This window comes from Elephantulus edwardii, unplaced genomic scaffold, assembly GCF_000299155.1.
Source record: "Elephantulus edwardii isolate Elephantulus edwardi_28Jun2011 unplaced genomic scaffold, EleEdw1.0 scaffold00037, whole genome shotgun sequence".
NCBI classification, from domain to species: domain Eukaryota; kingdom Metazoa; phylum Chordata; class Mammalia; order Macroscelidea; family Macroscelididae; genus Elephantulus; species Elephantulus edwardii.
In genome coordinates, this window is record NW_006399787.1 from 15856123 (window position 1) to 15867983 (window position 11861).

At 37.5% G+C, this 11861-nt stretch overlaps 1 protein-coding gene across 2 annotated transcripts in view; it reads right to left on the minus strand.

Annotated features, from left to right (window-relative positions):
* The window catches only part of PCNX (pecanex homolog (Drosophila)), a 223353-nt gene that overhangs the window by 40069 nt on the left and 171423 nt on the right, over positions 1–11861 (minus strand). For both annotated transcript variants that reach the window (XM_006884726.1, XM_006884725.1), the window contains 3 exons: positions 8905–9055; positions 2903–3044; positions 2129–2306 (listed from right to left, as the gene is read on the minus strand). In XM_006884726.1, coding sequence (XP_006884788.1) covers positions 2129–2306; positions 2903–3044; positions 8905–9055 — 471 coding nt within the window. The remainder of the gene's footprint in view (positions 1–2128; positions 2307–2902; positions 3045–8904; positions 9056–11861) is intronic.

Consider the following 11861-nt stretch of genomic DNA (forward strand, 5'->3'; position numbering starts at 1 on the left):
CTCAATTATGATGACTGTAAAGGCAAGATGCCAGAATAACTGCTTAAAAGCAATGAGTCAGAACTCTCTTCAGATTGTAAATGTGAAAAAGTTTGTGTTCAAATTCTGATTTTAATACTAGAGAAGAATAAGTGCTTGGTTAGTAAAATCCATATTTACGTGAATATTTAATTTTTCTTAAAAGACTATTACTAAATTGAAGGTATAACTGCAACAATTTTAGAATAGAAATAGATCAAAAAAGATCCCTTGTGTATTACTTGCTTTTTATCATTCAGTTCTATCTAGTGATTCATATAAAATACAAACTTCTTACAGACGTGGTTCTTTTGTGTTTTATTCTAAGTATATGAAACAGTTCCAACACATGGTACATACTTAAATAGATAATAAAACTATTAAGAAAATTCACAATTGGTGGGTAAAGAGCTGCACTGCGAACCCAAAGGAACACAGTTCTAATCCACCAGCTTGTTCCATGGGAGAAAAAAAAGGAAACCTCCTTCTATATGATTTAGAGCCTATGAAAATCTGCTGGAGGGTGAGCTATGAGGTGGTTCTGACTTGAAGGCACACTCCACCACCACCAATAATAATGGGATGTATTTCAAGGACTGCATGATTCACTCCTGGAGCACATAATTTTGATAAAGTAAAGTCTCAGTGAAAAAGAGGAAAACTCTAAAGCAGCAGAGCAGCTGCAACAGTGGCCTGAAATATCACAATTGTGAAGATGGTGAAGGACTGCACAATATTTCACTTCACTGTGCCCTAGGCTTCTATAAATCAGAGCCAAACTGGCAGCAGCTAATAAAATATTTTACAGTGCATGCTTATTAACGCTTTTCTACTTTTCTCCCTTACATAAATTATTCTTACCTTCCTACTTATAGAAATCAGTATATCTTTTGTGAATGATAATGATGATTGCTTAAGCAATCTATTATGTCCTTGAATAATGGGTTGAATGAAGAGAAATACTATTTACTTAAAAAACAATAGGGTACACCAATGTTCATAGCATTGTTATTCATCAGTGCAAGAACATGGAAACAATCTGTCCAACCACAACTGAATACACTGAAAAATTATGGTATGTTCACACAATGGAGTACTATGCAGCACTTAGGAGCAATGATTTAAAAAAATACTACATATCTTGGGAGAGATTGGAGAGCATTATGCTAAGTAAATGAATTCAGTCTCATAAGGACAAACACTACATAAAACTATCACTGTAAAAATAGAAGGATAACTAGTAAAATACATATGGACCCAAAGGGCGAAGAAGTGGGAGTAGGTGGGTGAGGGTGGGTAGAAGCAAAACCACAGGGTTGCATAATATGGTGGGTGGAAGGAGAGGGTGAAGGAAATGGGAAGGATCCAGTGGGGACCTGAAAAGACAGGGTAATGAAGGGCAAGGTCCAATGGTGATTAATTTTTATAAAACATAATGCTTGGGAATCGCTGTATGGAACACAATGTAAACTAAGAATAGTATGAAACACAAAGCATATGAATTTTCTAAGGAAACCAATAAAAAAGACACTAGAGAGTGCTGGTAGAAGTGCCTGCTGACCCCAAATCTGCACCTCTTTGGTGGTTCACATCAGCAACACCAAGGGAGAATGATGGCAATCTCTCCAAACCGCGCCCTACATGCAATTTGTTGTTGTTGCTGTTAAATGCCATCAAGTCAGAGGCGACTCACAGAGACCCTATGAACTTTCTTCATTTCTCCAAGTTTATTGGGTTTCTGAAGATAAGCTATTTTGGAAGCGGATGCCACTATTGCTTCCAAGCTTGTTTTAATCAGGGAGCTCCACCGAACACTGTCCGCCATAGGTGACCAATATCACATTTGGCATATCAGGGTCACAGTGTTCAGCATCACAGCCACCACGAGTTACCTCTATATAGCAAACTGACAGAGCAGTGCTATACCACCTAAAAGAATGTTTGACCCAAAATTTACAGGTCCAGAAACCTGATGGAGGGTCAGCTATGACTATGCAATCATTCAGATGCAATGAATCTGAACTTGAGTAAAAGATAAAAAAGTCACAGAAAAGCACATTATGTAGAGGTAGCTGTCCTAGCTGGAGTATTCCTCTCTGTGTTGAATCACCTTGTTGAAGAGTATAGACATGAAGAAGAGGTCCAGAAGCATGGTCTCTGACAAAGCTTCATAATCAAACTTGAAGAAGAGGACGGTGAAGATGACTGTGACGTACTGGTAAGTAGGGCTGCTAAATGAAGATCGCAGTAACTTCAAACCAGCAATGGTGATCATCAAAGCACCTAATCTACAAGGAAGGCAAAGCACAATTCACCAACTAATGACTGAAAAGGTTAGACTGGCTGAATTTCAGGAATAACATCTTTTGAAGAAGTTTATAATGTACAGACCAAATTTTAATTAAAAATAATTTTTCTAGCTAAGCAAATTAGACTCTAAAGGAATTTGACTAATAAAAAGCTACGAAGATCATTATTCTTTACATAAATAAGCTTGTGTACAAATACAGAATAGTTTTATAGTTTCTGGCATTTTCAAGTTTCTTAGTATTTTTACGACCTCAACATATTAATGCTTCCTGAACAAGATATACCTAGTCTAGTAGGTAAGCCTACAGAATAATTGCGTAGGCAACTGATAATATTTTACACAAAACAAACATTTAATCATAAAAATTAATACCCTCACTAAATATCCATTACCAAATAACAAAAAACAGAGATTCAAAAGAGGGGAGTCAAAGATAAATGATTTCCCTGAACTGTCGATTTTCACAGCGCCTCACATTAAAGAGGCACTCACTAATCGTTTATCTGTCCAATGGCTTAAAACATTGTCTATAACATCCCCTGGTAGTCAGACTTAGAGGACTATTGTACTTACTCTGTATCCAGTTTTTTTGGACTAGCAATTGTCTCTGCACTGTTACTAAGCTCATTGAGAACGATCAATGGATAGATGATATTCTTCTCCACAAAAAGCAGCCACACATGAAGTTTCTCAAACCACATCATAGTGGCTGCATCTAACAAGGGAACAGAAGACAAGACGACCATGTCAATTAATGTATGAAAGAGTGTGGCAACATGATGACGAACGGAAAAAAAATCTTATAACTCAAATCAAGCACTATTATATAAAAGTTAAGGTTTAATGTTTGACTGAGAAACAAACAGTCTGAGGTTCAAACCACCAGCGATATCATGAGAAAGATGTAGCATTTGGCCTCCATTAGGAAATTCTACTGGGCAGGCCTACTCTGTACGGTGGGGCTTTACTCCACCTTATAGAGCTGCTAGGATTTGGAGGTGACTGGGATGGCACTAGGCTTGCTGCATCTTTAATAAATAAGTATCAGAAGAAATCAGTACTTGTGTCAACTGTCAACTTCTATGACTTCTAGGACCTTTCAAAACTTGCACTTCAAATACTACTTGAATGAGATGAATTTAACTTTCAGCTTCAATTTTTGAAAACCCAGTTTATAGAAAACATTTTCTCATTTATGCCTATAACTTATGGAAAAGAATAATGAAGGTCATTAGGTTACTTTTCTTCCCTAAAATCTAAGAAATGGGTTATTAAACTATTCATTTTTAAAATGCTAGGGGGCAGTGCACGCGCGTGCGCGCACACACACACTCTCTTTATGATTATAGCATTTTAGAAACAGTAAGAAGTACGAATCTAGATCATATGATCTAAGAGCCATTTCAACTGATAATAAATAATATTTTTCCTCTTTTTTAATATTATTTCAATGATTAAAATGTCATTGAGTAAATAAAAAGTTGACTGTTATCTGAAAACAATGTCAGCTGGTCTAAGAACATTCTCTAAAGAACAGCCATTTGCTATATATTAGTGTTTAATTATCTTTTCAGTTTCAAAATGGTGGCTGTTGTTGACAGATGTCACAGTATCGAGTGTGACTTATAGCGACCCTATAAACAGCAGACCTGAACCCTGTCCTATCCTGTGCCATCTCTTAATGTCTTACACACTTGAGCCCACTGGAGCAGTAACTATGTCTACTTATCTCATAAAGGGTCTTCCTCTCTTTTGCTGATGTTTCTTTCAAGGAATAATGTCTTTTAATAATACGCCCAAAGTATGAGCGATGAAGCTTCACAACTTTTGCCTCAAAGGAGCATTCTAGCTGCAATTTGTCCAAGACAAATTTGTTTGTTCTTTTGGTAGTCCATGGAATATTCAGTACTCTTCCTCAAACAAAAAACTCATAGGCATCAATTCTTCCATTATCCTTGATCAATCTCAGATGCATAGCAAGTGACTGAAAAGACCACGGCCTGAATCAGAGGTGCTTTAGTCCTCAGAATGACATCACTGTTCTTCAAGTATTGTGGGGAGGTCCCTGACAGATGACTTTCCCAATGCAGTTTATCTCCTGATCTCATGACTCTGGTACCAAGGGTGTCGATTGTTGATTCAAGCAAGACAAAAGAATTGACAACTTCAATCCTTCCTCCACCTATCATGATGTTGATTATTAGCCCAGTGGTGAGGATTTTTGTCTGGTGCTTCATAAAGAGGACAAAGAAATTCACTTGGAGATTGTATAGTCAAATTTGGTGTAGAAAGCTTTCAAAGCATCAGAGTTACCTAAAGAAGTTAATGCAACTAAGGTAGTTACCTAAAGAGTAATTTGTTTTATTTACAGTAATTCAATCCTGCAGAAAAAATTCCGAGAGGGAGAAAAAAAAAAGGCAGTTACTCACCAACTAAAAGATAACCTACTCTGGAAGGTAATGAGGATTTCTATCTTTGGAAATTGATGAGGATGACAGGTCATGCATAAAGCAGGAATGCAGGTGGAGGCTGAGGACAAGCCGCCAGGTGTTTTATCTTTGTTGTAGCAGAAATGCGGAAACATCATCTACCTAACACTACTGTCATAAAGTAGTTCCTTCTGATTTCAAACGAGTGCTGTTCAAAGTTTTGAAATAGAGATATTCATATCATTTTTCTTCCAAATTTATTATAATTACTAGATAATTTCATTTACATAATTAAAAATAAGGAAGGAAAAGAAAGAATACATCTAACAATGGGCTTTCTTATATTATGGCTTACAACAACCACCACCACAAAAAAATTTAATTAGATGAAATGAGTGGCAGAGCTCTTAGGCCGTTCTCTGAAAGCATAGCAGACTTTTTTTTGTCTTGATAGTGATTATATTACAAAGATTTTTCAATGATAAATATTTGAAGTAATAATAGTTCAGAGAAGAAGGGGAAAAAAGAAAATATCTGTCTTGAATGGACCTTGAAAATAGTGCTTTCTGTTGGGTACTGTACCCAGGTTAAGGAAAGGTTGTGGAGCTGGATGTAACAGTGGTGGCAATATTGAAGATTCTGATACTGGAGGTATCATGGAATGCTATATGAACTAATGTTACATAAAAAAAAAAAAAAGTTAACAACTCCTTTCTCTGAAAATGGTATTTTTCTAGAAGAGGGAAAAACAGAATGAATATTGATGATCTTTTCAAGTTAATAAAATATAAATATCAGAAAAGTATTTCCCAAGAACAAATTTTCTTCATGTAGACCATAATGAAAAACCAATGTGTTTCTAAATTGTTTTTTTTTTAATTGGCTGAATATGTAATGTAAAAGCATTAATAATAATTGGTGATTGGGAAGCAAAAGTTGGAAACAAAGAAAAGAATGGTAGTTTGAAAATATAGTCTTGGCGATAGAAATGAGGCTGGAGATTGAATGATTGAATTTTGTACAACCAGTGAAAAGAATTTTTTTTAAAAAAACTGTAAATAATGACCACTGTACACATGGACTTCAACTATGGACTGCACAGGAAACAGATCATCTGTTGTTGTTGCATGTCGTCGAATGTGTTCCTTAATTTTAACCAATGTAATGCATTAATGCAAGATGTGGTAAGAAGCTGTGCTGAACTCCCAAAGGTATGCGGTTCGAATCACCAGCTGCTCTGTGGGAGGACAGGCTCTATCCTCCTGTGTGATTTACTGGCTCTGAAAGCCTGTGGGAGCATCAGCTATGAGTTGGTTCTGACTTGATGGCACACAGCAACAATGTGCAGAAAGGAGGAAGATCTAAAGAATGTCTCTATAATAGCAGCTCATTTTTTTCCTCTATAATCCTAAACTAGTTCCCAAAAAGAAAGCCTAATAAATTGAAAACAAAAAAATAATAAAGCAGAAAAACTGACAAAACTAGAAACAGCCATAAGGTACCATCAATTAACCTATTTAGGGAAGAAGTACCAGAAGATTCCAAGTTGAGGGACTGCAGCATCTCATAGGAAATGAGAAATCATGTTTTAAATGGCGTTCACCTATCTGTAATTTCTCAATATATTTACAACAACTTGATTTATTTACTTTGCATTGGGAAAAATCTGCTGTCAGGGACCTCTCCAGAGTGCTGAACAGCAATGATGTCAGTCTAGAGGCTAAGGTGCAGCTAATCCAGGCCATGGTCTTCGCAATTACTTGTTATGCTTCAGAAAGCTTGAAAATGAGTAAAGATGACAGAAGAAGAACTGATGACTTTGAATTGTGGTGCTGGCGAAGAGTCTTGACCATACCATGTACTGCCAAAAAAACAAACAGGTCTGTCTTGGAGAGGGTAAAACCAAGTCTCTCCTTGGAGGCTAGAATTTTGAAGCTCTATCTCACATACTTTGGGCATGTAGCCAGAAGAGACCAGTCCTTGGAGAGAGAAGGACTTTATGCTCAGAAGCGTGGACAGACAGTGAAGGAGAGGAAGACCTCGAATCAGATGGCGTGATACAGTGACTGAAGCAATGGGGGTCAGAATTAGTGAGACTGGCTCAGAATAGGGCAGAGTTCAGACCTGCTGTACATAGGGTCACTATGGGTCACAGGTGACTTGATGGTACATAACAAAAGCATCAAGAGAGTTGGACAGTTACTAAGGAGGATAGAAGGAGAATTTATGCCTTTGAGCTGTGGTGCTGGAGAAGAGTACTGAGGGTACCATGGACTGCTAGGAAAACAAACAGATTCATTCTGGAGAGGGTTAAACTGGGCAGCTCCCTGGAGGCAAGGATTGTGAAGCTTCATCTAACACACTTTGGACATGTTGTAAGGAGGGACTGGTCCTTGGAGAGGGACATCATGCTTGGGAAGGTGGAGGGACAGCACAGGAAGGGAAGGTCCTCTATGAGGTAGACTGATTCAGTGACTGGGGCAATCGGGATGGGTGTATTGGAGACAGTGCGATTGGCACAGAGCAGGGCTGAATTTAGGGCTGTTGTACATGGGGTTGCTATGAGTCACAAGCAACTCAACGGCACATCATAACAACAACAACAACAATAATTTAAGGGTAAAGAGTTGTGTTATCAAGCCCTAAGGTTTAAATCTACCAGCAGTTTTGAGGGAGAAAGATGGGCAATCTCCTCTGGTGTGATACACTGCCTCTGAAAATCCCTTGCAGGGTCGGGACTGAGTTGGTTCTAATTCAACAGTACACAACAATAAGGTATGTTAATGACATTTTAAAAGACTATAGAAAATATAGTTATTTGGGAATGTATGTATACATACCAAGCATTCAAAAAGTACTAATTAGTTAACAGTAGGAATTTATATAATGGGAACTCTGGTCAAAGTTTTATTTCCAATTTTTTAAAAGCAGTCACTGGTAATAGTCCCTATGCAGTTTCCTTTATGCAGACCAAAAAAAAAAAAAAAGAAAGAAAAGATCTTAAAGGAAACATTCCTTTGCAATTTCTAGTTAACCAAACTAGGAAAGTGAGTAAAAAGAATAAATAAATTCCTTTAAGCCAGACTGAGACAATGAGGTATGTGGGAGAAAATAATCAATAATTACAGATGTAGACTTTATGCTAATTTTGCTAAAAGAAAGGCATATGGTATATTAGCGGACCAAGCTGTCAATGAACAAGAACCAAATGCAACAGAAAAGTCAGAGTTTAAAGTTGCAGAAAACCATGCAAAATGGGCTGGTCTTGTATATAGTTTTGTGTGATTTGGGTACTTTTTTCAGCTCTTTCAAATATCCCTCTGGTGGGATAAAATACCTCTAGCAGAAATAGAATCAAAGGTCTCTCTACTCTCCCTAAGCTTTCATTTAAAAATATTTCAAAGAAAGCTTTGGCAAAAGGTATATGACAAAGAAACCCAGTGGACGAGGGAGAGGGTGAGAGTGGAGAGTGGTGTGGAGGAAGATTTGGGTTAGAAAAAGAAATCACAGCCATACAAGAATAGCTCATTATTAGAGGTTGGTTGTTAGATAGAAAAAGAGCTGAGGGCAAGAGAAAGAGAAAGAAAGAAACTAGTCCCAAGAGAGGAATAGGCCATTATTGCATGCTCTGAGAGGGACACCAAGTGACCACAACAGAGAAAGTAAAAATGGCGTGCAGGCAGTCAAGGGGAGTTTTCTTTTACAGGGTTTTTTTTGGAGAACTAGGAATGATGGTATTTTTCTTGGAATTTGGGGCTGCTAATTAGGTTTGGGCTTTTGTAATCAGTCCCAGAGCCTTATCAGGATCCCTCTTTGGTCTGGTCTTTGGTCTGATTTCTGTTCTGGTGTTTACTTTGTTCTGGTCACCTTAGACGCTATCAGGTTTCTCAAGGAATGATCAGGCCTGGGGACAACTGCTATATTCTTCCTTCACTGGTGATGAAGTCAGTTTTATTCAATGCAAAGTGGGCTTAACAGTACCATTTATACTACAACTGAAATGCAAACATACTGCAATTTATTGACAGCTTTAAACCTAACTAAGATAAGTCTAATTGCTACCTGATGATACTTAGTTTAACCAGTCATCTATCAACATAGTTAAAAGGGAAAAAACCTAGATTATAAAGTTAATGAAATACTTACTTCTAACTTCATATTGATTATACTCCATTGTCTTCAGCAGAGGGTGAGAAAAACAGTGCCAAGGTAGCTGTTTCCTAACCTGAGGCAGCACATAATGGGTCACAAAGCCCACGAAGCCCACCAAAGCGTATAACACATATTTGAGGACAGGCTAAAAGAAAAACAATGTTGAGAAAATTAGGTGCAATTGTGAAATTCACAGGAGAACAAAACTCTTTTGTCAGTTAAATTTTCTTTAGAAATGCCAGAAAACAACTAAGTCAATTTTGGAATTAAAGAACTGAACATTTTTCTTCAGCTAACATTCTACATTTTGCAGTTTCTCTGTTTTAAATATTAAACAAAAAAGGAATGAAAGTAATAACTCATGCTTTACAGATATATAAAAATGGGTAACTATTTTCCTTGTTGTTTCACACTCTTGCATAATGAGAGCCTGAGCTTGAAGGCTTGTTACTCTAAGGCTCTCCTAGGTGAATTTCAGAGCAATGCATTATTTTAAATTAGTAGCATAAAAGACATGCTTAAAGTGATATTGTAAATCTATGAGAAAAGCAGAATTAGATGAGGGGGAAAAATGTCTGTTCTGTGCCTTGGAATGGGGTATTATTAGAAACAAATTCTTACATATGGGCAATTTTCAAAGAGAAAAATCAAGTACTTCAAGCATTAAACTGAAAAGTAGATATTTAGAAACTGCGTAACCTCTTGGACAAGTAGATTCTATCTCCACTTGAAGGCTTCACTGAGTTTTACTTTTGTGAATGCTCAGAATGTAACAGTTCAAACTGTTAAAGAGAAGAAAAACAGGAAAAAAGTGTTTAATGAAATGAGATAATATAACCTTTATTTCTAGCCAAAAAAAGTAACAGGGAGCAGATTTTCTGCCCACACGAAATGGCCAAAACAGAATGAAATATAATGAATCAATGATTTTGAATCTTGAGAGAAAGGAAGCAAATGAGGCAAGAAATGTGTCTTATGACTTCTCTGAAAGTTTTTAGGTTATAAGACAGGATAGCAAGGGCAGGCGAAGCTTGGTACTGAGCAAGTTAAAGAGACGGAAAAGAGAATCTAGGGAGACTGAAAGCTCAAGTTCAGCACTGTGCGAGGAGGGGAGGTGTGGGGGCGGGGTGGGGACGACAGAGGGGAAGAAACTTGGACATCTGTGGAGAATCCCTCCTTGAAGTATCAGAGGAATAGTAATCACTAGATGTGCATAAGGAAACTTTATGAGTCCAGGAAAAAAAGTCACCTATAAGAATAGAAGGAAGCACTCAAGTAGGGTCAGAAGTGCCTGTCCCATCAGCCTGGAAAAATTCCAAGATTCACTGGACACTGGTATGAAGTTTATCTTTCAATATGACTTTTCTAGCATTATTTGAATTTTGATGACTGACAATGTAGATGGGTGGAATTATGCAAATGGAGCACGGACTGGCTCTCTACTATTCTATAATGGGATTGGCCTGTCTCAACAATCTAGAAGAGGACTGACTGGCCAGTCTTGCCAAGAAATTGAACAGTTCTAGCCACAGAGATCAGATCCTTCCCTTTCAGTGAAGAGGAAAGAGTCCATCTTCATCGTGAAAAAGAAGAAAAACGTAGAACATGCTGAGACAGAAGCAGCAGCCATGGCTGAACTAGAGACCTGATGGGAGATGAGAATTGGGGGCAGGAGGGGGAGCCAGTATTGGTAAGACTGAGAACTGTGTTGGACAAGTGGGGTCAGGAATCCAATACTGGCAAGACTGAGAACTTAGGGCTGAGATGCCTTGAGGCTGAGATGCCTGCATGCACATTTCAGGAGCTGTCTCACCTGTATTTTGTTTTTAATCTGGATTATAACCTTATGACTTCCACAATATGGTTCTATGTGGTCTGTGAGTTACAACACTGTATTCTGAAGCCAGCAAAAGAGTAAGATTGGTGTTAAGATGAGTAGAAAAAGACATGAAGGTGGGGGACATGTCTGATGTCACTGGAACTGGCTTTGAGTTACTGATGCTGTGGATGGGGGTAGTTCTCCCCTCTGTGAAGTTGATAAAGGTAAGATATGGCCACCCCCACGTGACTTTTGATTTTTTTAGAACTGGGCAGAGGACAGAAAGGAAAATGTCAGCTCTACACTCACTGGTTTCACCAAAAAATTCTTGTAAAAAGGCTGGGAAGTATCGAACTGTTCACAAGAAAAAGTATTTCCAGGACAAAGTGGAAGAACATTTTACAAACACAAAAATGTATATACAGGACCCAATGAGGGAAAATGGATAACGTTTGATGTCTAACTAATTACCAGGGATATAGATACTCAGAAATATAGAATCCACAATGAGTGGAAAATCAATTATTTAAATTCAAACCTTAACTGACACAGATGACACACTTAGTAGACAAAGACAGTAAGAATTACTATAACCAAATTCCATAAGTTCAAAAATTCAAAAGAACTACCAGATGGGATTAATGGCAAATTATACTATATAATAATAATAATAAAAAGATTAGTTAACTTGTGAAGACATGGCAGTAAAACTCTCCACAATTAAATACTAAAAAATTAAAGAGGAAAAGATCATCAAAAGCTATGCATCTATTTGAGCACCAAGGTTGCACTTCTTACAAAACAGATTTGCTTATTCTTCTGGCAGTCCAACTCCAACTGGTATTATTCAATACTCTTCACTAACACCACAATGCAAAGGCATTAATTATTCTGAAGTCATTGTCTAACATACACAATCATGTGAAGCAACTGAAAATTCATGGCTTGAGTCAGATGCAACTTAATCTTTAAACTGGCACCATCCTTGATAGGATTGATAGCATCCTTGATAGCATTCTAAATAGATTCTGAAAAATGCATTAGCACGATTAAATGTTCTGGGATTCCCATTCTTCTCAGAGTCATCCACAGTTTGTTATGATCCACACAGTCAAACGCCTTTGCATAATCA